This window comes from Manis pentadactyla, chromosome X, assembly GCF_030020395.1.
Source record: "Manis pentadactyla isolate mManPen7 chromosome X, mManPen7.hap1, whole genome shotgun sequence".
Classification (NCBI taxonomy): domain Eukaryota; kingdom Metazoa; phylum Chordata; class Mammalia; order Pholidota; family Manidae; genus Manis; species Manis pentadactyla.
This window is the reverse complement of record NC_080038.1, coordinates 73,214,108-73,240,853: the sequence shown is the minus strand read 5'-3', so window position 1 is coordinate 73,240,853 and position 26,746 is coordinate 73,214,108. Positions and strand designations below refer to the sequence as shown.

At 38.6% G+C, this 26,746-nt stretch overlaps 1 protein-coding gene across 1 annotated transcript in view; it reads right to left on the bottom strand.

The window, feature by feature from the left end:
• The window catches only part of SH3BGRL (SH3 domain binding glutamate rich protein like), a 100,470-nt gene extending 74,102 nt beyond the window's left edge, over positions 1–26,368 (bottom strand). Inside the window, exon 1 of the mRNA XM_036929996.2 lies at positions 26,108–26,368. Within this exon, the coding sequence (XP_036785891.1) occupies positions 26,108–26,152 (45 nt within the window). The 5' untranslated portion in view covers positions 26,153–26,368. The remainder of the gene's footprint in view (positions 1–26,107) is intronic.
• Positions 26,369–26,746: the final 378 nt, after the last annotated feature.

The window sequence follows — 26,746 nt, the reverse complement described above, 5'->3', positions numbered from 1 at the left end:
GAATTGAATTGAATCTATAGATTGCTTTAGGCAGGATGGCCATTTTGACAATATTAATTCTTCCTATCCATGAGCATGGGATGTGATTCCATTTATTGGTATCTTCTTTAATTTCTCTTAAGAGTGTATTGTAGTTTTCAGGGTATAGATCTTTCACTTTCTTTGTTAAGTATATTCGTAGGTATTTTACTCTTTTTGATGCAATTGTAAATGGAGTTGTTTTCCTGATTTCTCTCTCTGCTAATTCATTGTTAGTGTATAGGAATGCCACAGATTCTGTGTTTTAATTTTGTATCCTGCAACTTTGCTGAATTCAGACATTTCCCCACAGCCCACCCATCCAGAAATCTCACCTCACAATCTATTTGCTCCTTATCTTCAGCAAAGGCCCCTGTGCAAGAAAACTGGAGCACTGTAATCAGACTAATAACATACAGTAACAACATCAATAATATCATGAAAATCCTCAAGACAGAGGATTCAGCTAAATTCAAAGTCCTATGCAGATTTAGTCCATAACTTGCCCATTCCATAGGCAGTCAGTAAATGAATGGGTAGGGAGCTCAGAGCAATCATCACACAGCAGCTGCAGCCATGGGAACGGTCCAGGCCGCAGGGACTGTAGAAGAAAATACCCTTAACAGTGATAACATACATGTTTTAATGACACCAGCAAAGGCAAATCTTGCCCATCAGGTAGGATGCATGAAGGACAGTGGTCCTCCGATCAGACAGTGGCAGGAATGGGATCTCATCCTGGTCTAGTATTCCAGACTTTCACTCACCTCCCTGTGGGAGTTAAAGATGGGTCAATACACAGGGGTATGGGAGGTATATGCACTGGCCATAAAGATAAACCAAAACTTCCCCATGAGATGCTTTTATCTCCAGGACATTTTGGGTACACTACAATGATCTTTGGGGGCCACTCTACTGTTTTTCCAGGAACACGGAGGAGGTCAGCTTCCACGCCTTTCCTCAAGATGACAGAAGGGCCAGCCATCACTGGTCCATGTGTTGAAATGTCCAGGGCCAGGTCCACTCAACAGAATCTCCAGGGTTTAACAGTTGGGGCTGGCAGCAGGATGTTGCTCTGCTGGCCATATCCTGGCTTCAATAACTCCTCTTTGGTTTGCACATACCAGTTGTATAGGAGAGGCAGCAATGTGTGTTAGCATGTCCACAGGGCTTAAGGCTCCTTTTTGGGGCTTCTCGTTCAAACTCCATAGCACTGTCCATAGTGAACTGACCAGCCCCATAGACTACTTGTGTCTGACTTCAGGCCACATTTCAACAAACCATTGTAACTCTCTATCATGCCTGCCCTGGTAGGGTTATATGGTATATGAAACTTCCACTTTATTCCTAATTGCTACACCAATTCTTGTAACACATGTCCAGTAAAGTGGGTGCCTTGATCGCTCTCAATCACCTGAGGCCAGCTATAGGCTGCAAAGAGTCACTCAAGGCCTCTTTTGGTGGTTTGCTGATTTGCATGATGTGCAAGAAAAGCAACCAACAGTCCAGTAGCTGTGTCCACACAAGTCATGGCATACTGATGCCCTTCTGATATGGGCAGAGGACCAATATAGTCTATCTGCCACCTGACAAGGGGTATCTGCCCCTTTAAAATTTTTTCATGTTGCTGCAGGTAAGTACCTCTTAGAGCACACAAGGCACTCGTTCCAGGCTTTACTGACTTCTTCTAAGGTCAACAGCAAGACCCACCAATGGGCTACAGCCCACACTGTCTTTTGCCCTGTGGACAACAAACGCTGACGTAACCTTAGGGCTACATCAGAGGCAGGCTTGTCTTCTAGCCAATGCACCTGGGACAATGTGTCTGCTTCATCATTCCCTGGGGATGCCAAAGGCAAATGGCCAGTCACATGATATATGGTAACTGTCATAGTCTGACCAGAGGGGATAGGTCTTGAAACAACTCTTGCCCTAAAAGGGGCCTGTGACCAACCATCCAGTTGGCATGATACCATGTTGGTAGCCACTGGGTCAAGCCCCAATAGATGGCCCATCTGTCAGTGCAGAAAACTATAGGGGAGGGCTCCTTGGTAATCACGAGCCATACTGCCAGCAACTCAGCCCATTGGCTGACCTTACCCTCTCCATCCTCCAACCATATTATCTCACTCTCAGAATGGAAAGACACAACCCTCCACTTTAGGGGCTTCCCATGACTGGAAATGTTTGTATACCAAGCATCTTCAGGTATAGAGGCTTTTCTCTTCTGATAAGGACTCTCAGCTACCCATGGATCCAAAGGAAGTTCTTCCTGCTTTCCACTGGTATACGTCACAGGCACCAGTAAGTATTCGAGTTTTCCACTTAAGGTGCTAGTAGAGAGGGTGCTATGCTCCTGCAAATATGCACCCCATTTGGCCAGTGTAAGCAACTGTGTCATTCCACTCCATGGCCTTTGGGTCCAGTCCAACACCCTCCCTACAAGATAGGTGGTTATTACCTTCATCCAATGTGTTCCAGTGATGGGTCCCATAGCCAGCAAGGCATGGTACACAGCAGCCAGTTGCTTCTCTATCAAGGTGTACCATACCTCTTCTCCTTTCCACAGTTGTGACCTCAATCCAATAGTTTGGTGCATCCATTCAAGCTGCTGCCCAGACCCCATCCATAACCATCCAGGGTTACATGAACATCTAACTCACAGGGCACTGATGGGTCCATTACAATCAAGGCCTTTATGGCCTTGAGTGCTCATTCATTAGCTGCATGTGTCTCATCCCAGTCCCACCTGATGCTGTTTCATACTAACCAGTATAAGGGCTTCAGAATTTATGCCAAGTGCAGGATAAACACTCTCTACTAGCCCAAAAGGCCCAAAAACTCTTGTAAGACTGCAACAGTGATAGGTATAGGGAAAGCCTATACCTTGTCTATGACTGCTTCAGGAATAACTTTAATTTTACCTGACCAGACAACCTCCAAGAATTTTACAGACAAACCAGGTCCCTGAACCTTGGTGCTCTTCACAGCCCATCGTTTCTCCTATAGATATTCCAGCAATCTAGGAACTGTCCCTTCTAAATCTGCAAGAGAATCAGACATGAGCATAATATCATCAATGCAGTGATTCAGCTGTTATTTTAGTGGTTTCTTTAATGTGGCCAAGTCCTGGGCTACAAGTCCATGACAAATGGTGGGACTGTGGAGGTATCCCTGTGGAAGGACAGTGAATGCCCACTGCCAGTCTTCCCATGTGAAGGAAAACTGCTCCTAACTTTTCTGTGCTATGTAAATAGAGAAAGAAACATTAGCAAGGTCCACGACATAATGATATGTCCCTACTTCATGACTGAGGGTGTCCATAAAGGCTGCTATAGAGAGAACAGCAGCATGCAAAGGGGGTGTGCCTTTCTTCAACTCCCTGTAATCCACAGTCATATGCTAGGAGCCATCTGGCATTTTCACTGGCCACACCAGGGAATTAAAAGGATGGTGAGTGCGCTTTAGAATGCCCGCCTTCTCCAACTCCTGTAGAATTTCTCCAATTTCCTTGTGTCCCCCAGGCAATTTATACTCCTTAGTATTTGTCACCCACCGAGGTACAGGCAGAGCTACAAGCAGGTGCTGAGCATGCGCCCTCAGAACTGCCTTTATCAAATGTACCCTGTCTGAACTCACCTGCAGTGGTCTATAACCACAGACCTTGCAGGATATCCACCCCCAAAATGTGTTCAGGGTTGGTATAAAGGTACACAGTATACTCCTTTGGGGGTAAATGCCCTATCCCCAATGGGATTTGGGCTTTCTTTAATCTAATTGCCTTACCACCATAGCCATTTATCACAGCATGGGTCCCAGGAAAATGCTCAGGGTTCCATGAATCAGAGAACATTCAGCTCCTGTGTCCACGTGTGCCAGGACACATTGTACATTCATGGGGGACCAATGAACTGCTAATTCTACATGCAGCCTCTGGTCCCCACCATGTCCCCCAAGAGGGCGCCTTGACCACCCCACCCAGTCAAATGATGATGCTCAGATGTTCTCCTGTGGGGGTGAGGGCCCAAGAGGAGCCTGAGTACTGTTCCCCAGGAAGTCTTGCAGGGACACAGGTTGGACATGGGGCTTTGCCTCTGGCTTCCATGTCCTGGACCTCAGCAGCTGGAACTGCTGTTCTGGCTTTAATTGGTGCCACAGTTCTAACAAGATTCTATTAGGCTGCCCATCAAACTTTCCTTTCACTACCCCAGCCTTTATCAAATCAACCCACTTCTGGGTCCTCGAGACCATCACAGGGCCCTTTGCACCTCTCCTTTCATTCGTAGCCCATACTTCTTTCCATGCTCTTATTGTTTCAACCTCCCCCAGATCTGCTAAAGTACCAGTAGCCTCACTAATCAGTTGCCCTATGTGGGGGGGCAACAACAGTCACTAGGGGCCCAAAGAGAGATGGGGGAGCTGTATGGAGCACCAGGTTTCTCATTCCTATGGTGTACAACTCCTCATTGGAGCCCTGGGTTTCCTATTATGCATGATATTTTTCATGCCCAGCTCCCATAACACCTGCTGGAGCTCTACATATATTTACCAGCTAGTGGGTAAGTATGGTAAATCACCCTCATTAGGCCAAACTGCCCTGATGGCTGCTGTCAGTCAATCCAGAAGTGCCCAGCTGTCTGAGGTGTGATAGGCACTTTGCAACTACTGCTAGAGGTAAGGGTGAGTCATCAGGGAAGCCAGTCAACCCAATTCAGTACCCGACATAACTACGTTTTCCATCTCCATATCCCAGAGACGCAAAAGCCATGTACACAGAGGTTCCAACAGCTTCTGCCAAAACAGGATGCTCATGTCCACCAGCCCATCCTGGGTATAGGGGTGGAACATGGGGTGCTCCACAACCTCTGGAGAGGGTGGCTCCATCCCCTGAGGAGCCTGCAGTTGCTGTGTTATTTTCTTAATTAAAACCAGGTGGGCCTTTAATGTGGGAGATGCTGGTGCCTCAGGCGGTGGCCTTGGCAAGAGATTGGCCCTCAGCACCACCCCCTCATCCTCTCCCAACATGTCCTCTACCATCTCTGGGGCTGAAGGCACTGCTCTTTCCTCCCCCTCCCCCATGGCCTCCTGCAATGCAGCTTCTCCTGCTGCCTCCTCCCCTGCTACTAACATATCTTCCAGGGGCACAATTTGTCTTCTCAATTATTGTCTCATTTTCTTAAAGGCATCCCACAGGTCATCACCCAGCTCCTCCAAGTGATGCTGAAGTGTGTCTCTCTTCTGCCGAAGTCTCTCTCTCCTTGATAACCCTTTCCTCTATCTTGAGAAACAGACATCCCACAAACCCAGCTGCTACACGGCCACTCAGAGCCTCTAAGCAGTCTTCTATCTCACGGAGGCCTAATTCCACAGGTTCTGGTGTCTCTTCACCCTTCCCCAATTCTGGGGAAAGTCCCACCCCTCTAGGAGCTGCTTTACCCTAGACCAATTCCCCACTAGGGTATCCCCAATTGAAAGCCCCACAGACAGGAGGCTCCCAGGTGAAGCAGCGCCCTCTACTGCTGCAGCCACTGGGGCCTCCCCATCATCCACAGTGGGTTTCCAGTTATCTCCCCATCCTCTCGAGGGGCAGCCATTCCAAGGGTCACACCCATGTAGACAGATTTCGGGTTCAGAGGTCTTGCCAACTACTGCAACGTGTAATTCTGTGGGGAAAATATTTTCCTAGCCTGGGGCAAAATACCTTTGAACTGAAATTGGTCAAAGGGAGAAATAAAGTGGGAGAAATCAGTGCCTCCACTTCTACTCACCTGTGTCTCTCGCAATCCGACTGCAAAAAGGGCCCACCCAATTTCTCCGTCCAGATATGCCCTCGCTCCCCCTATTGCTATGGAGATGGACTACTTCTCTCCACCCCTTGGAAATACCTATTTATGTGGAGGGGCACTAAGGACAGGCAAGAGATTCTGGATAAACTGCAATTTTGTCCAGAATATGCAACAGACTTCCTTAAAAAGTTACCCAATTATCTATGTTCTTTTCCAAATAGGACCACCATTCCACCCAGGCCACTCAGGATTCCCAAACTTTAATAATAGCTAATCTTAAAACTTCGAAGTTCTATATGAATGTATCACACATCATGTCATTTTGTTGAAACAAATTAGAATTATATATCCAAAACATATGAACAAAGTAAAGTGGGTTAACTATATACTATGGGTTAAAATGGACTGCTTTCCTAGCAAACATATTAATATTAACTACCACTAGTAAACGTCTATATGTATTTATGTGCAATCACTATAACTATATTTTATAGAGCCCCAGTATCTAAAATCACCTGCTTGGTGAATATGAAGCTACATGGTCACAGCTCATTTTGTAACAACTTCTTTAAATTGCTAGGGAGTATAGAAATCCAAGAAGTGAGCGAAATTTATGTTATCGTGTGGGTTAACATTCCAGGCATTAGTACAGCATTCACTGTACACAGCCCACTCCTGGAATAGGCTCTTATACAGCATGCCCAGCTTATAAGGACTAAAAAAAAAAAAAATTTCAAAAATTGCATGACTTAAAAAGTATTTGCAAGTAAAGTTTCTACTTAAAAATTAAAAAGCAAATGAAATCATTGTGGCTTTTAGAAACTTAACAAGATAGCAAGTAAAAAATAACTTATTTCTAAAAGAAAAGTGAAAATATAAGGGCACTGGTTTCCTTTAGGCTAGGAAGCTGTCAACAGTCCCACCCGACAGTTTGTTCAAGAAATTTTTGTGCATTGTTCACATAGACTTGAGCTCCAAGGGCTTTGCAAGCAATGATAGGCTCTCTGTTCTGAAACAGACCCAGCAGAGTAAGGCAATTCGGTGATGGGAAATGTACAGAAGAGAACATTTTGATTGTTTTTACATAGAAAATAAAACAGAATTCTTCAATAAGAGATTGATTGATTGCTTTAGCAATGGTTCTGGTGATCTCCTTCAGATTAAAACAAAACAAGGCAGATTTAAATTAATGAAGCAACTGAAAAATTTGCACTATGTTTCTCACTGGTGTGGGGGTCTAACAACCCATTACTCAACATTTGGCCCTTAGCCCTCTATTTTTCACAGTGATATTACTGTTGTGAAAAGCCCAAAGCATTTATTTCTGGTATAACTTTACATAATTTCTTTGTGACATCTCTTAGAGGTCTGTAATATAGGCAATGTTAAACCCAACTTCATCTAAGGAACAAAAGCAGAGACAGAGTTAAGTGAATTAACCAAATACATGATTTATTAATCGCAGAAATTAGAGTCCTATTAGTTTTCTATTGCCATAATAACAAACTACCACAAATTTAGTGGCTTAAAACAACATGCATAATTTTTTTACTTCCAGCTGTGGAGAACAACTTGAAATTAGTCTCACAGGGCTAAAATCAAGGTGGAGGCAGGGCTGCCTCCTTCTGAGGGATCTAGGGGGAATTGTTTTCCTTGCCTCTTCTAGTTTCTACAGGTCACCTGCATTTCTTGGCTCCTGACCCCTTCCTTTCATCATTCCAACCTCTTATTTCCCTCATCATATCTCCTACTTTCCCTTCTGTCATCAAATCTTCCTCTACCTCCTTGTTATGAAGACCCTATCATTACATTTAGGGTGCACCTAGATAATCCAGGATTATCTTCCCATCTCAAGATTAATTAATCATACAAGCACAGTCTCTTTTGCCATATAAGGTAACATTGGCAAATTCCAGAGATTAGGACCTGGATATCTTTGGGGACTATTATTCAGCCTACCTCAGGGATAAAACCAAATCCAGGCACATTCATGCTTCACCCACTAAACCAAGGATTGCTTGCCCACAGCTATCTATGGCTACCATTGGTTCTTACTGGTTTTCTGTGTGACTCTGGGATTCGTGCAAAATAAATTACTCACATTTCTGTCTGTGTCTCCCTCTCTCACTCATGCCTTGTTAAAACATACCATCAATGTTGTGACTTAAACGTTTTCTTTTTGAAAAACATCCAAAAATAATGAAAATATAAATATTTGAACCAATTTGCAACACAACATTTTCATAGCAAAAAAAAAAATTTTTTGTTAAATTCTAGCTTTAAGATGACTATCACATAAACCAAGATATAGAGTAAAAGCTAGACCTATATACCAAAAAGTGAAAAGGATGCCTGGTAACCATCTAGTGACTACAAGTATTGCAAATGAAAAAAAATCTAGGTAAATCAAATAGTTCTTTATCTCTACCTCACCCCTTCCAACCCCAGATATATTTACCTCTATAAATTAATTCTAGAGATTCCATCTGAATTGCAAAGATTAGTTTCATCAGCAATTTATATAAAACTGTGTGTATATGTTCTCCAAGGGATGTCACTAGTGAGCTGTGTGACCTTGATCAAGTCTTGTCATCCTGAAACTCAATTTTATGTATGAAGTTTAGACAAGATGAAATTAAAAGTTCCTTTCAGATCAAAAGTTATTACCATGAATCACATTAAGTTCTTATATTCTTACAATAGGGAATAGTATCGTTATTGTAGTGAAATGCAGTACAATCTAAAATACTCACTGCAAGTGGCAAAATTCTAATCCTCACTCTGCACCTATTTTAAGAATGCCAGGACTAGTAATTTAATATCTTAGTTTTCTGCCAGTCACTGATGCTTAACAACTGTTATATAATTTAATATCTCATTGCTTATCATCTTCATGAAGTTTTGAGAAGAACTAATAAGACAATTATTAGATAGCAGGTTGCCTTTAATATGAGAGATATAACACATTTGTTTATTCACAAAGACCTTGGCATAGAAAGGCAGGAGACTTGCTTAGAACCTCTTTTGAGGCAGGTAAACTTTGGTATTAGACTTTAAGAGGGGCCTGTGTTTGGTTCCTTCTTCTAAGTTGTCTGTAACTGTCTATATTATATAGGCAGAAAGTGTTCACACGGAGATCAAATTGCATTAACAAAATGTAGCATACTGACTTTGCCAGAGTGATGTGTCTTTCTCAACAAAACAGGCAGACAGGCCCAATTCCTGTGATGCCAGATTAGATATTCCAGACTCTAATCATAGTCTCATATAGAGCAGATCTACAAAATTAGCATATCATTGGAAAAATTATGAATTGTTCCCTATAAAAATCTCATCCTGTCTCTTCATTAATGGAAGCATTCTAGAACTTCCTATTTTCAATTCTCTATACTACGTCAAGGGAAAATGAGACCATTTTATTTAACATCGGCATGTTAGCTTCTGTAACAAATTGTCACAAATTTAGTGACTTAGAAGAATGTATTACCTTAAATTTCTGGAGGTCAGATATCCAACATGTCTCACTGACAAAAAAAAATTTGATCAAGGTGCTGTCAGGGCTGCGTTCTTCCCTGGAGGCTATAGGAGAAAATCCATTTGGTTGCTTTTCCAGCTTCTAGAGGCTGTCTTCATTCCTTGGCTTATGGACCTTTCCTCCATGCCCAAGCCAGAAGTTCCTGTCCAATTGTTCTTATATGGCATCAATCTGACACTGACTCTCTTGCCTCCATCTTTCACTTATAACATACCTTGTGATGGTATAAATCCCTTCCAGATAATCCAAAATAACCTCCCCTGTCAAAATCTTGAATTTACTTTCATCTGAAAAATCCCATTTGACATGTAAGGTAACCTAGTCACAGGTTCCAGAGATTAGAATGTAGACATCTTTGGGAGGCCATTACTCTGCCTATCCCAGTTGGCCATAACACTAATAATTAATCCAATGTGATTATACACAGGTATTCACCTGCATAAATTCAAACAATTAATTCACTCAGTGAATGTAACCAGAATAGCCCAATGATTAGAAAAATGCCCCTCTTCAATTTGTCCTAATAGAAAACAGGGAATATGAAAATCACTTTTCCATTTAATTATAAAACAAAAGCACAGCTCTTATCTCTATCACAACATTTATTCCAGGTGTCACTGCCATTAGCATCTCTCTCAGCCACAGGAGAATCCAAACACACAATTCATCTTAATATGCTTTATTAAACTGTATTAAATTTCTCAGAAACTTAATTAGATATATCCAAGACTACAATGAAGATGTACACCAAGAAGCATAACTCAGGCCTGGTGTTGAGTGAACTAACTCAGGAGGAAACACTGGGAGCAAAGGCATGGAGGTGAGGCTATCCCTGGCACATGCAGGAAGTAGGGAGTCCAGATGTCTGGACCATAGAGTGCCATTAGGGCAGTGCTTTCCACTGATGACATACAAGATGATTTGTAGTACATGAATGAAGATGTGTATTTAATTGTATGTGTTTATACTTATGTGTAATAGAACGAATAGGTAATTAGGACACCAAATCCTTGATTTCACAGATACTATTGACTAGGACAAAGCAAGTGCTTTTTTCATGCACTCATTCATTCATGCATCCACTCATTCCATGAGTATGTTTCATTACATACTTTCCAGTGACTAGGCACTGTGCTGCAGTCTGAGAACACAACAGATATGAACAGAACAAAGTCCCTGAGCCCAAGTTGTTCATAGTCTAGTGGGAAATACAGATACAAACAGAAGATTACAATACCATATACAATGATATAAAAATATGCATGAGGTGTTACTAGATTATAAAAAGACACTTAACCTAGGTTGACAGTGTTTTCTGGATAATATTAAAGTATATTTAGGAAGATTAATATGACGATTCTTCATAGACTGAATTGCAGAGGCAAGACAATTGAGAGAATGGTGGATTTTTCTCCCAATCGAAGATTAAGTACCAGTTCAATGCAGCTCGGATTTAGCATGTAGTTCTCAGAAATATATATATTATGAAATGGATGATGAGGTTCCTAAGTCACAGCCTCCTATTTCTCAAGTTTTACATTATCAACATAACCCCATTCATTATGGAAAAAAAAAACTTTCATAGGAGGAAAAGTTCTGCTAATGTTTACAAATTCATAGGTTTCACAAGAGAATATTTCAAGGAACCTTGGACTAAGTGTAGGTGTCTAAAAATCTGATAAAGGACCAATTTTAAATAAACTTCATTTTTTCAGAAGAAAAGTTAACTGCCCACACAGGTTAAGGCACAGCATTCCTCTTTCTGAGGCCTTGACTTTATCTGAAATGTAACTGGTTTTGTCCCATTATTTTGGTTAACAGTCCAACTAGGATCATTGTGTTCCTTAGTCTTAATTATATAAAATTAATAGAATTCGTATTGGGGGTGGCAAAACTTACCCACAGGCTTGAAAGGTTTGAAAAAAAGGCCTGGTGTTGAGTGAAATATAGTCTCTACTTGTGCACAGCTTTTATGAAGAAGCCAGCTTTACACAGCTTTGCATATCATTTATCAGGTCACTATCTGATCCAATATCTTCATTAGAAAGGACTGAGGTTGAGCCAGCTTTAAATCAGCAAACTCCAGGAACAAGCTATAACAACATTCCCATCATGGTTTCCCTAATGACTTTCTTATTTTAAAATCTGTGTTCCCAGTCCCACAGCTGAGGAAAAAAAACTGTTGACAAAAAAACAAATAAACAAAAAACAAAAGACACTGAATAAAGGATGATTACTGGTCTTATTCCATGTACTATGTCAAAAAATATAGTTGAAGAAAATGCAGTGGAATCATAAGGGACATTTAAAATAACCTTTTGTATAAAATGAAGTTAATAAATACAAACCATCTTAATTCCACAGACTGTGACCTGAAATAATGCCTTCTAATATCTACTCTTGATTCACTCTCAGCCTTGCCTCTAATTATGTGGTTTTGGGTTAAGCACACAACCTGAGCCTCAGCTTGTCTTCCTGATTCATAATTGTACTTTAGATAAGTCATATTCAGAGTATGTACAGTATGGTTTCATAAAATTTATTTCTAATTTAGGATAGCCTCAAGACTAGAACCTATTGCAAAATTTGCCTGAAATAGTTGAAAAATACCCAAAGAGAGATTTTTATTATATTACAAAGAAGTATAAGAGTTACTAACTAGTAGAATCAGAAGAAATGGAGGATAAGGAAGAAATCATCCAAAAAGAGAAAGTTTATCAATGAAAATGAGACTATTTTCAATACCATAGGATTCTTTTTCCAGAACACAATAATAAGTAGACAGAAGTCTTTATATATATGAAACTCTTTGGAAATGTGAGCATCACAAACAGCATTATTAGTCTATTTTCTAGAGTTGAAGGTCCTGTATAACCTTTTCTTAGTACCTTTCTCCTTTCACCTTGCTTAAAATATAACTTCTTTGGGGCACAACTTTGTTATTAAATGCTACCTTCTAGTAACTGCAAATCACTGTGCATTCTTACAAAGGCATGGGGAAGAATGAGAAAGGGAGGGAAGAATGAGAGAAAGGGATGAGGGGGAAAGAGAGAACAGATGTAAGAGCCTGCAATATCTCAACTAAAGAGAAGAGTTCATTTTCAATGGAAAAGGAATAATAGGCAGGACTCTCTTCTGTGCCAATATTAGAATTTCAAAATAAAACAAAGAACTGAAGTTCTTTTGAATCCTAATCTTGGACTATTAAAATCAAATGTAAAATTCCAAATTATAAAAGAAAAAATAGGTCATTCTGCCTTTACAGTTTTAAGAAATTATTTTGGGCTACTCATCAACAATTATTTCCTTTCAAAAGAACTCAAAAGTACTTGTTATTAATCACATTTTTAAAAATCTAACTAACATTCATGGGAAACAGGGATAAGCTGATTTCTTCTATTTCATTGAGGGGAAAACAGCATATACATTAACCTAAGGCGTTTCCACCCTGATCCAGGGCCTCTGTTGATTAGCACACTAAAGATGGGAAGAATTCTAAACAAATTACTATTAAACAACATTAAAATGTCATAATGTTCAGTTCAGAGTTCTTCAACAGCTGTGTTTTCTTTACAACAGTAAGCAGTATAATTCATAATTTAACAACAAATTATTTTTCTGGAAATTGAAACTTTAAAAGCATTGCATTAGGCCTTTAGCAATGTAATATGATTTTCTTCATTAACTAACACCATCAATTATTATAAACAAACAATGCCCAATACATGGGCTTTAGGGAATTACTGATTTAAAAATATTTAAAAGGCTGATTTTGAGATTAGGTTAAGTTCAATAAACCACAAGTCCAACAAAATAACCCATATATGGGAATATTCCCTTATCTCATGGTCTTAGAGTATACTAATCTAAAGGCATGAACAATACCCAGAATTCTTCCTAAAAAAGAGGGGCAGAAGAGAAAAAAATCATCAGACCTACTTTAAGCTTTCCAAGACAAGGTCGGTTGTAAGTTCTTACAGGACAAAGATTTTGTCCCTCACAGAGCTGAATATTTTATCAGCAGGTATTTAGGGAATATATGTTGAATTGATAACTGGTGCGTTTCCACATTTTGTATAATGATTTACTGCCTTTGCTTCCATGGTTTCAAGAATCTGATCTCCCTCATCACTATACAAAAAGAGGTAAAAGAAAAATCCTTCATTGGCCTTCCAGATTTCCATAGTCTTTGTCCCAGAGTCCAGAACAACAATGAATAGAAAGTAGTACTACAGTATGTCACCAAGGGAGGTTGTATATTTCCTTCTTTGGAGAGTTTACTAAGAGAAAATTGATTACAATTTTTCTGGGACAGTTCACAGGCAGGCCTTACGTGGATGAACTGGATGACCTCCTATGATCCCTTCTACCCAGATACTTCTAATATTTTATTTTTGGTATGTTTGATGCTGATAAAAATGGAAGAGACCAAAGCCATTTTTTTTATAATGGAGAAGAGACTTCCAGTGTTATACTCTAGGTTTCTGAATAACAGGAGATATTAATCACAAAAAGATTAAGTCTTTCCACGCCCTTTCTCTCTAGATATAGTTATTTTAGTCCACTAAAGCACCATTATGAAAATTTGAAAGTCATAATGCTGTTTTAAGAAGAACAATGTGGGACTAGGAGAAAATTTAATGACCAGAACAACAGGGCCCAACTGGATTTGATGCTTATTAACTACCAGTGATGAGGTAACCATTTTTTGACAGAGTTCAAATGTTTGCAGTGGGGAGAGTTAGAAATATTTTGTAAGGAGGAGCTAAAGTCATCTTTACTTATCTAATTATCAGGTAGAAACATAAGGAGGACTACTGTTATTTTAGCATTTAGCCTCTTTGCCTATGTTTGGCCAAATGCAAACATTTTGAGTAGCCCCCACACTGTAAAGTCTGACTCAAGAGATGATCCTTATCAAATTTAATTGTAGAAGTGGCATGAACTAAACTCAAAGTAAATAAAGCATACTAATGGACAGAACCCTGAACCAAACATTAAACCATACTGGTGGGAAGCCTATAACCTTTGAAAAAGAAGAAAAGAGCCAAGGAGAATAGGAATGATGAGACAAACATAAGAGGTTGGGGTTATAAATAAAGGGGCTATAAATAAAGGAGTTAATGAATATACCTCAGATTTTTGTAAGGCATAATTGTTTAAACAAAAGATCAGTGCCAAGGTGATCCCAAGATGAAGGAGTTATAGAGCTGTCTAAAAGACATTTTTCAGATAATGAAAGAGAGGCTTAGAGGGCTTTGTCCCAGAATCCCAAGATAATTGGTGGAAATAGTTAGGCAATGAGAAATCTTTAATGGGTTATCACTGCTACATTTGGCTTTAATCAGAGCTATGTATTAATCATGCCTGTGAATAATGCTTAAATATAAGAAGAAAGTGCAAATTGTGCTTAGGATCTATATCCCAAACTTCTCTAGTGAAATGGCAGGAAAACTGAGCAAAAGTTCAATTGAACTAATAAACTATTGCTATTTCAGAACGTTTATTCAAGGAGATTAGTGTCAGGGTGACTGGAAGGGGTACACAAAGTATTTTGGGACATTTGTTGGGGGCAAGAGAGTGTTGATTCCTGTGACACAGCATACCACCTTATATGCAAATAACCTTAAGGTACTTCTGACTTTGAGCCCTTCATGTAACTTCCTTATTTGCAAACAATATAACTTAGTTCCCAAAATTGACATCTCAATACTGCCTCCTTCATTCTGGCTAAGACAAGAGGTTAAAGAATCTTTACTTCTTGCCCTTTTTTCCCTTGAGGACCTGGATCCAGAGACTTACCCAGTGGATGTCAATAAATTTTTTCTGAATGAATGGATGAATTTTGGGGTGAAAGAAAGAGAATCCCCAGCACAGCCTATAGATTCAGAATTGGCAGGGCCTATCCACATAATTTATCCAATTTGTCCATCTCACGTGAGGCTCTGACTTGAGCATCTCTGCCAAGTGCTTATATGTGTGCACACCTACTAGGTTTGTTCAATGTAGAAATATTGGACCAGAACCATAAACTCTCTAACCCAGAATTTAATAATTTAACTTAGATGCAGTCCCAAATTTCTAATTTATTTCCATTTATCTTTCTTTGTCCTTTTTCTTGAATTGCATTCACCAGATCCCAAGCTGGCCCAGAAATCTTAAGGAGGTTATCTGCCTTCCAACCTCCTCACCCTATACGCCTAGCTTCCTAGAAGCTATAGACCAGGATTGAGGGGAGGAGGACTAAATGCAAGACTTAGTTGAAAAAAAAAACAAATAATTTGTACTTTCTTATGACAACAATAATCCACCTTATAGCAGGAAGTTAGAGTATAGAGAGCAGTATTTCCTAGAGTCAAACTGGTCTTTACTAAACCCTTGCAAGTAGGGGTAATGTACATTGTATAACTGTTTTCTTCATAATTTCAGTAACAACTTTGACGTCCCTGCTTATTCTCATACAAGGGTGTGATTCCCACTATCCTGACACCAAATGCAATGGTGTATTTTTTTCCCTAAGTATACATATAACAGTAACAATATTACACACAGCTGTAATAGTAGTATAAGTTAATTGGGGTACCTGGACCTGATTCCAATGTGTGTAAATATATGGGAGGGGGTCTTCCCACACATATAACACCAACCAAGCAATTCTCGAACACCAGCAGGGTGTTGGAGAACTCAACTCAATTCTGATGCTATCTTCCTGGAGACAGCACCAGATTCCCAGGGTAAGGTCTTCGTCGTACAAGACTGCCCTTCGTCCCCACTCCAGACCCAGTCGCAAGCCCCAGGCAGTTCCCTGTGCTTCTGATCTATTGGTTGCAGATTGGAGGTTCCCAAGACCTCCCCCTTAGGTTCGATTAATTTGCTAGAGTGACTCACAGAACTCAGGAAAACACTTAGGTTTTATAAAGGATACTATAAAGGATACAAGTTAACAGCCAGATGAACAGAGAAATAGGGCAAGGTACTAAATAAAGGAGATTCTATCCTGGTAGAGCTTGGGGTGTGGCTGGGTGGCTCATGGAGGCGTTGTGCTTCCCCAAGCTTAGAGGCTCTCTACATCTAAGAAGCAAGATCTGAGAGAGAGAGACAGACACGGGGACAGAGACAGAGAGAGACAGAGAGACAAATAGCTCTTCTCATGGGCTTCATAACATAGTCATGATTGAGTAAACCAGCCTCCAGTCCCTGCCCTTGGGTGGGTCCACAAGTCTCATTAACGTGACAAAACACCCATTTCACTTTTAAGACTGCAGTGTGTTCAGGAACTGTGGGTGAAGACCAAGTATACCTGGGAAATATATATTTGGTCATATGTATTTCTTATAACTCATTAGGTCACAAAGGGTAATTTAAATTTACCACAAAAAATGAAGACATTTTGCTACATGGTCAACACAGACAATATATGGTAACTGAAATTAGCAAAGGCTTTGATACTTTAAAGGCAATGCTTTCTTTAGTAATTTGGATTTGTCTTGATGAAAAATATTCTCTGTACATTTTCAAGTAAAAATAATATGAAGATATCTATTTGGTTTCATTTTCTAATTACAAATAGTCATCTCTTATCATAATTTCCAAAATATTAATTCTTGAGAATTTCAGCCACCAGATATTGAGTTAGTTGAAAGTTGATTCTACAGTGAAATTAAAAATCAACAATGTACTGATATATCTAGGCTGGCAAAACTGACAAAAGGAGTTGTTAGGGAAAAATTCCTGTTCACTTAGTTTTGTTCTTTTTTAATAGCTCTAGAATAATGTCATTTTACTTCTTTTCAAAGATCTTACTTCTTTCACCAAACTACTCAAATATGAATCTACAGACTCAGCTCTTCTCATAATGCACTACATTTCTTAATACTGCCAGTGAGCCTGCTGTCCTCACCATTCCACTGAAACTGCTACTTCCAAGATCACTAATAATTTTCTTATTTTGAATTCAATGGCCTTTTTAAATCAGCTTTTATGATTTCTGTATGGCACTAGTAGCAGTGCTCAGCCTTCATCAATTCTCCCTACCCTAATTTCCATTAAAGGACACTACTCTGATCTCTCTTAATGAATCCTTCTGTTTTCTTCTGCACCTGCCTCCTTTCACATCATTCTCAATGTGAACACTCACCAAGATCTTGTCTTTGTTCTCAGACCTCTTCTCATCTCACTCTAAATCCTTCTTTCCTATGAGCTTATTCTTTCCTATGATTTCAAGCACCTATTTGTGAATGACTCCCTTAATCTAATTTCCAGCCACAATTTTTTCCACTATGCATTTCCCACCAGGCAGTTGCATACCTCCATTTGAATGATCTGTTTGCACTTGAATTTAAACATGCCAACCATTCATGCATTAACAAATATTTATTTAGAAATATGCTATATTCTCTTTATTTAGAAAGAAAGCATATTCAGGGTAGTAAGAAGTTTATGGACTGGTGGAGAATGTAGATATGTTGCTGATATCATTGTTGAATTTTGAAATACTACTATTTTAAAGTAGAGCTCTACAAAGTATCTTGAATGTTAATAGGCCCATCCATATGAGGGGAAGAAAGTTAGGACACAGAGTGTAACAAAAACAATGACTTGGCCTCAAAATCTGTTCTTTCATGTACAGAAACCAGCCTTACATGACTTAAAACAATTACTGTGGTAGAGACAATCTCTATAGCTTGAGAAAATGCTTAAATAATTTAATATTATTATATACAATACACCATCTGTCTTTTACATCTTATGCTTTTACATAAAATAAGGGTTCACCACTAATCATATGAAATGGAAATTTTTATACAGTTTTACCAAAACAAAACAGACATGCAAATTAATGCCCATCATTCCAACTTCAAATATTTTCAAGAAATCTTTTAAGGACATCAAGTGGTGGTCCTTTTTGCAAGTGTGGGTACGGAATAAGATCATAATTATCTCATTGATCAGGAAATACTCTAACTACTTTGCCTCGTAATTATTTGTTGGAGCAATCCATGTTTTGACAACCCAGGGATCCAGATTTTTCTTTTATCTTTCCCCAAAATCTCTTAACATGAGCTGTTGCAGAATATGGCATTTAATTGTTATACCAATAGCCCCTTTTCATTTACTATATATTCCAAGCAGTAAAATATTTATGCACTGTTTCCCTAGTTTTATACATTAACCTGAAAGTACAATTCTAATTCTTCTCTATCTAATCACATTATGCAGTAAAAAATAAAATTCATATCTGTAAATAACTGCTATTCAAAGGTTGTTAGATACTGATTTATAGTAAATCCATATGGGCATCTAGATAAATTATTTAGATAAGATTGTGTTAGATGCTTTCTGCTTTAAAGTGTCATATGCTACATCACTTTTCATGAAATCTAGAGTCACTGACTTTTTAAAGTAATCATATGCCATGTGGCTGGCAGGACTTCTCCCCAGGAGTCCTGTACATTTGTGCCCCTGGGATGTGTGGTTGTAGTTCTTAATGTCAACCTTTTGGTAGAGTCAGACTAAATGCTAACTGAGGTATATAGTGCGTGCGTGCGTGTGTGTGTGTGTGTGTGTGTGTGTATGTGTGTGTGTGTGTGTGTGTATGCATACACATTCCTGTCTTAAGCCCCCATGCAGAGCCTGATTGTAACCATACATTTGTAAGGGGATACAAATATATCCCAAACAAAAATCACTCTTCAATTTCAACTTCAAAATGTAATCATAAGTCCTAATGCAAATGGACAAAGCAAATATTTAGTCACATTTTCCTCATATTATTTTTGTACTTGCCTTTCAACAACCTCTTTTTAAAAGTCACATAAATTCGGAGTCTGGTATAGAAGAGGCCTTATTCTGGATCTTGTCACACTTCCTACATATTTCCTTTGAAACTCACCAGGTGTTTGTCTCGTCACCTGACCAACTGTCTATATAACCACCACCATCTCTGGTTGTCCTTTCAACATTGCTCACAAGATTTAAGTTAAAGACCTTTATTCCTAAATTTGTTAAGTAGAAATTCACTGAAAAAGTTTCATCCCAACCACTGTCTCTTTTGAATTCAAAATATTTAGTTATGCACAAGACCAATTATGTTTAAATTTCTTTAAGTGTGATTTCAAATTCTATAATTTTTATTAATGGACTTGTAAAACAATACTTGTAGAAGCTTTTTTCCAAGATACTCTTCATTTTATGTCATCTATATTCCACCTGTGAAGGTGATGAGAAGCAAAGAAAGGTTTTGTTACTGAAACCACACAGGCAGCGTTCAGAATGCATACCTCACACTAAAGCTACGTGCTCTAGCTAAAAGCTCAAAATCCCTTCTGAAAAAAATTTGCGTCATCTACTTTTAGTTAGATGGCCTTACACAGGTAATTATCTAATATTGGTATAAAAGTACATGTTCTGCATTCTAATAGTATATATTGAGCTATTATGACCTCAGTTTTCTGCTCTGATGAATTCTAAATTCTCTACATGATGTAGCAGCCCACTAGAATTATTCTTGGTACTGCTATGGACCAATTAATTAAGAAGTACTTTTCTTTATTTTCCCAGTTCATCAAAAACCAATTTTGCAATGGCTTTTAAGTTAGTTTCAGAGCCACATTCACAGAAAGTAATTCATAAATATCAATCAGTAGGCAGAACAGCACAGGGGTTAAGATCATAGATTCCAGAATCAGACAAATCTAGGAAGAATGACCTGCAAAGTCTCTAGAACTGCTAGTTCTGTGAGCCTGTTTCCTCTTCTCAAAAATGGGCATAGTGAAATATTGACTTCATTGAGTTGTAACAAGAATTAAACAATAAAACACATGTAAGGTTCTTACTGCTATGCCTGGGGCATTTTAAGTTTTCAATATATGATAACTCTTATTATCACCAACTAAAGCTGACAAATTACTTGCATGAGAAATTAGTGTAAGATGATTTATTGTATTTCTAATATATTAAGTAATTGTCTGTGTTCATTTTCATTCTAAGTCAACTTTGAAATATCACACTGGATAGAATGGCTTCTGATATCATACAGCCACTATTAAATATATATTTACTGTTACAATTTAAACATTGAGAAATATGCAGCACTTCTGATGATGCAATTGGCTGAGTGGTGGTGGTGGTGAAACAGACAAAATTTTCTCATGTTGTAACTGTTAACTGAGATGAATATTCTGTGGTGTTTAAAAGATGAGGTTCTATTTGTCTTGACTCACAAACAGAAATCCCCTAAGTAAAAATGTTTGGCTCTACTCCAACTCTGTGATAGGGTCTCATTTACAGAAATCACTAAGCCAGAGGGACAGAACTCAAAGACTAGAAATCCAGAACCAGAGTTTACAAGTCACAGCACTATTGCCCTCTTGAATTTAGAAGATTTATAGAATCATAAAAAGCCAATTTTTAATCATGTTGGTCTATAGCCACACAAAGATACTTCCCACCTACCTACCCTCAACTCCTCCCCCATGGTAACCACCAAGTCATGACACTTTTAAACTTGTATTTAATGTTTGCCTCAGTCTGCAACACTTCAAACAAACTAATGAAACCAAAATATGGGGGGCCAGACTAGAAAATAATTCTTTTGCTTAGAGTTCTTGTCTACTGTCCATGTGTAAAAAGTTATCTTTGTCTCTCATATTAATAAGAACAGTCATCTTAAATGAACTGCCTCTTCTCTATAAAAGTATGTTTGTTAAATCCTGGTCCAGATTGGAGGAAGTAATTAAGTACTGGGTTTAAAAGGCCTCCTGATGGGCTGCAAAGTAGAACTTAAAGCCAACAGATGGTCAGAGAGTAACCAACAGATTCTCAATCTATTTAACTTTATCAGTAAGAAATTAAATACAAGTCACCCTTGATAATTCAATTAAAGCACAGAGTACTCCATAAAAGATTGGAGATACATATTTGTTTGATAGATATATGTTTGATTGCACAATATATACTTTAGAAAATAATTTAGAGACTAACTACAAAAGATTAGAACATTTGACCTGATTGTGCCTAGGGCTTCTAAAAATTACTTTTTTTTTTCCAGGACAACCCAGGAGGAGGATTGGTCCTAAAGTTTACTGATCGAATTCCTTTCTCAATAGAGTAACTAGTCTTTGAGCTGGAGGTTAGTCCATTTTATCCCTCTCTCCTACCAGATTATGAATCTTTTACTAAATTTCTGTAGTACCTTCTTCCTACTGATGCCAGGGTTCTTGTTTGCAGAATCGAAGAATGAACATTACAGTCACTCAAGGTAGGAGAGCAAGTGAGAGGCTTTTATTTAGAGATAAAACAAAAGGACAGAGCTCCTGGCTTAGGCCAGGAGGGGACAAGAGCCCCTGGTGGTGCACTGTCTAGGAGATTTATAGGAGGTTGAGAGACAAAGGGCTAGGGATGTACACCTGCTAAGTGGTCTCAAAATATTGATCTTTGAAGAGACATTAAGTTTCTTATTAGCCTTCCCGGTTATTTAGAAGAAATTTACTGCTCTGATTTCCTCCCAGGATAGAAGCTTCCTGGTCTGGGAGCATATCACTCAGGACTGCCTGCTTTGCTCCCAAGGTGGGCTGTGTTATTGTCTGTTTGTTAAAGAGTGCGTTAAACTTACTTTTTAACTAATTGGGTTTTAAAATGCAACCTTATTTTCAAGATGCAATCCTTCCTGTTTGTTTTGGGCTTGCTTGTTAAATTGCCCAGGTGGCAAATCACTTGATTAGGTATGGAGGAAGAAAAGCAGCACCTTGGTAAAGTCAGAAAAATAAGCTGTGACCCCAGCAGGCCAAAGCAAATCCCACAATGGATTATCTTGATTTGTTTTTTCCAGAGGCCCTCAACCTATTCTGTCTAAGCCCATGGTCCCTGTCTTACTACAACCATTTGACTTTTAAAATACCCAAGAATTATCATCATTAATAACTGTGCTTCCCAAGCCTCTTTAAATTAAATCAAATCATTCCAAAGGTTTTACCATTGTTGCTGTGAAATTTAGGAAATCAGTCATCAAATGTACAGTTCCAAGTTGAAGGCACTGAGCTTGAGTTTCCACATTTGCCATGTGAAAGCTGCCATTCTCCACTTTTCAGGGCATTTAAATAGCATGTCCAGTCATTTGATGACCAATTTCTGATTTTGCTTGTCTAAGTAGTTTATGAATACCTTGAAACAGCATTCAAACAAATTTTGGCAGCTAAGACTATAGCATACATCAAACCCATGTTCATTTTATAAATACAGAGCCATAGCAGCAAAATACTGTCACCTAAGAAGCAATTACTTAAGAACCATATCACTGAAGAAGAGTGACTTGTTCTATATCAATACTATCCAAATAAAATAAATACTGTGACTAGTGACTCACACTTTGGCAATTACAAGTGTTTGTTTTACTTACTTGTTTTCATAACTTTTGCACTGAATATAGCCATAGAGGAAAATTACATAAATTCAATTTACTATATGGACAATACAAGCTATAACTAGTTCATGTTTTAGCAGTCATAAATAGATATTTCTATAAAAGTTATTTCATAAGCAAAACCTGCAGAAACCATCTTTCTACCACAATTTGAAACCTTCTACACTAGGCAACCTAGAATTCACAGAGGCTGTGAAATAGAAATTATGGTGTATCTGCGAGAATGAAGTATGTAAAGAAAACTCCCAAGCCAGTTAAAATTCTCCAAACTATCATCACTCTAGCAATTCTGATCAAAAGCCAAGGATTGACTTTTGTTAAAAGTCCTTGAAAGTCATTAAGTTATACAGGTTTGATGCTTACTATTCCTTTATCGTTAAATATAAATTTAAAGGGCATTAAAATTTTGAAAAAAAACATTATGTACCTTACTGTGTTACAGCGGGTCAAGACATACATGAAGAGTTTTAAACAAGCAGAAATCATTTCCCATAGACAGACAACTTGGGAGTTGCATTCCTGCTAAAATAGTTTCCATAAAAAGACACAGTAGTTAAAAAAGACTAATTTCTAGACCCTGACCTTAAAAAGACCAGTTCCAAATGTGCATGTCTTCTCTATTTCCCTGGCCTGGAGTAAAAAAGTCATTTACCCCATTACAGACATTCACCTTTAGACATACTAGCCTTCCTCCACAGTAACTTCTCATTTTTCTGTGTCCCCCTGTAAGCTTGTGCCCAGCAAATTCCTCCATCAACAGGACTTATTCCTTTCTGTACCTCTTACCACAGGTTCACATTTATCCCCCCACACTTCCTAGCTGTCATGCTGCCACTGGGAAGATACATTTCTTGGTGGTTAAACACAGGACTTTTTGATTCAAACATTTGCTGGATTCAAGTTCTGTGGCTTATTAATTGTGTGACCTTGAGAAAACTGTTTAACCTCTCTGAAACTTCATTTCCTTATCATCAAAATAGAGATAATCATAGTACATAATTCACAGGACTAGAAATTTTAGATAAAAAATGATGGCACCTGACGCACTTAAGTGTTCCTAACAGCTATCATCATTATGATTACTAACTAGCAAGAAATCCACTATAAAAACCAACATACTTGTTTTCATTTCTAAAGTTTTGAGAGGCAAGTGTTACTCCTCTGTACTGGGGCAGAGTTGAATATAAATCTGAAATTTCTTTTAATTGTGCTCTTATGAAAAAGGGAGTCTTGAGATTAGGACAGAATAAGTTAATATTTTCTTGAAATTATAATATATCCTCTTGGCCTGATAAAACAGATCTAATATTGGTTATTTTTATGACAACTATTAAGAAGAGTCAGAAAATACACATTACCAATCCAAAACCTAAAGCTTTCTTTTAAATATTCAGAGAATTACACTCAGTGACTTATAGGAGTATCTTACTGTAACTGTTAGGTTCCCATTAGGATGTGTACCCCAAAATTTCTAAACTGTGTTAAAAAGCAATCTTAAAGGACAAACCTTCATACTGCAAACTGAAGAGCTCCCATTATGTTCTAAAGGAGCCCTTGCTTTATACTATTTAAGTATTATTTAAAAGTACTGTAAGATTATAATAAAACAAGGATGTATATTGGCAATATGCAGCTGAATTTTGAAAACAGGTTCACAGAAATATAATTACTGCAACAACAGACAACTATCTGGTTACTCATAAGAAAATAATTGAAACAAAACTCAAATAGCATAAATATTTCCTACTTGCATAGTCTTCAACAATGAAGTTTAATAATGGGCATAGTAAGAGACAGCAGTCATTTTGAAGGCTTTTAGAAACCTAAATTTTCCAAAGACAGGTACAGTTGTTTTTACTTAAATAGAAATTTGGAAAAGAGTTTCTTTTTAAATCTGCTCTCGGGGGAAGGGGTAGAATAGCAAGAAAACAAAGAAGAAATAGCAGTATTGAATCTGCATGCAATCCAAAAAGAAAATAACTTCCTTATCTGTTCAGTCTAATTAGGGGTTCAACTAAAGGTATTAAGCTGGTCTTTAAACTTTTATAATTATTGTATTGGACTTGAGTATGATCACCTCAAATATTACTTTGAAATTTCAGAATTAATATATATGTAAAATAATAAGGCAGGAAAGCAGCTCATAAAGTGAAGTTCAAAAGCAATATAAAAAGTTTTATTTTTTCAGCCTAAACATGCTCAAAAAAATGTAAAGTTAAGTATTCCATTTCAAAACTGTCAAAACACACCAACACATAGTGGCCAGAAAAGACGAAAGTTCAAGCAATATTCGAGGTTCTTGTGATCTCACATAACCTTCTGTTCTATTCCAAACCCTCTTAGGGCATACATAGACAAAAACAAAAAACACACAACAAAAACATGGAATAGCCGCTGCTCTGAAGTTCAGACAAGGGAGGTGGTCCCTACATCCTACATCCTGAACCCACGCATCTGCTCTTGCCGCTGTTGGCATTTCTCCAGAGTCGTGAAAACATACGCTTTTATTTATCATGAATATACACTGAGCTTTCACTCCAGTTTATCCTTTTGCTCCCCACTGATGCTGAAAATTTGTTTTTCTAAATTAAAGGCACTTGAATCCATGGGAGGGAAATGTGTAGAAGCAACTCGAGTGTTTCAGCACTCAAGAAGCCATTTGCTAGTTCCCTTTCCAGTTCTTAATAGATTTGAAGTGGTTAGGTACTGTTAGAAGTAAAATATTTTTAAAGAAAAAGTAAAAATAGGGGACAATATGGAAGAAAAAAAAAACAGGCCTCCCCTAACCTCTCTTCTAACTCCTTCCATTCTGTCTAGTTCTAACAGACTTATAGGCTAAAGTTAAACACACTCTTCTACATACTGGCAAAATAATTATTTGATTATAGGGGTCTCACTCTCTGAAAATAATCACAATGCCTCTGTAGGCCTTCACTCAATCACTGAGAGCACGTTTTACATCCTTTATGTATGTGCATTCCTAACCCACCCTCCCCGCCTCCTTACCCGGGGCATATATGTCCCATTCCTGAAACTCACCAGTGTGTTATTTTATGTGACTTCTTCTCCTAAGTCTAAAAACCCTGTATCACCTTCTTCCATGTACCAAAACTCAGTAGCTTTCTTTTTCCTTCAAAAAAATGTGGCCCTACCATCACAGGACAAACCAAGCTAAACTCCGTGAAAAAATGAAATCACGTAACAAAGGGAAGAAGGGGGTGGGGTGGGAGCTGTGTGTGTCTTCTTAAAGAGAATGTGTCAGGCTAACTTATGCAATTTAATGGTTCTGGGGCAGCAGGAGACTGGTGTGTAGGAAAACAACAAGGGTGGTCTCCCCATCCTCCTTACCGCTGTAGAGCCAGAAGAAGATGCAATATACACACGGATCACCATCCCGGGAACAGCGGTTGAGGTCGTTTGGATCCTGCAAAGGGCTAGAGAGCAGCTGCAGCTGAGGCTGGAATGGAGCTAGGGGCCCAGCGGAGGTTGGAAGAAAAGGGTGGGGGAAGGTGAAAGGGGGAACTCGCCAGAGCCCCGCCTCCTCCCTTGGCTGCTTTCAGTGGGCTCAGAGCTCTGCAGTCCCAGCTCCAAACCCCGGAAGGCTCAAGCTCGTTTGCATTTTTTCTAATTTTTTTTTAAAATAGGGAATCTCGAATAGCACCGCGAGATCTCTTGAAACTTTTTTTTTTGACTGTTTGCTCCGTGAGAAGAGGTAGAGGAGAAACAAAAAGAAAAAGGAAGCATTGAATTAGATTAGAATGAAGGATCTTTTCCCACGGAGACTAAAAGTTCTGCGCATTAACTTCCGGCTCAGAAATGTATGCAAATAAGACAGCTCTTCCTTAGAAAAGGAAGCTCTATGTTGAATCCAGACACTAGTAAGAAATCCCACGGTGTCAAAGCCTTGTGCATTTGACTCCTATTATGTAGTAATCTGAAGTTAGCTACTGGCAGGAATTGGGCGCTGAACTGACCAAAGCTACAGAA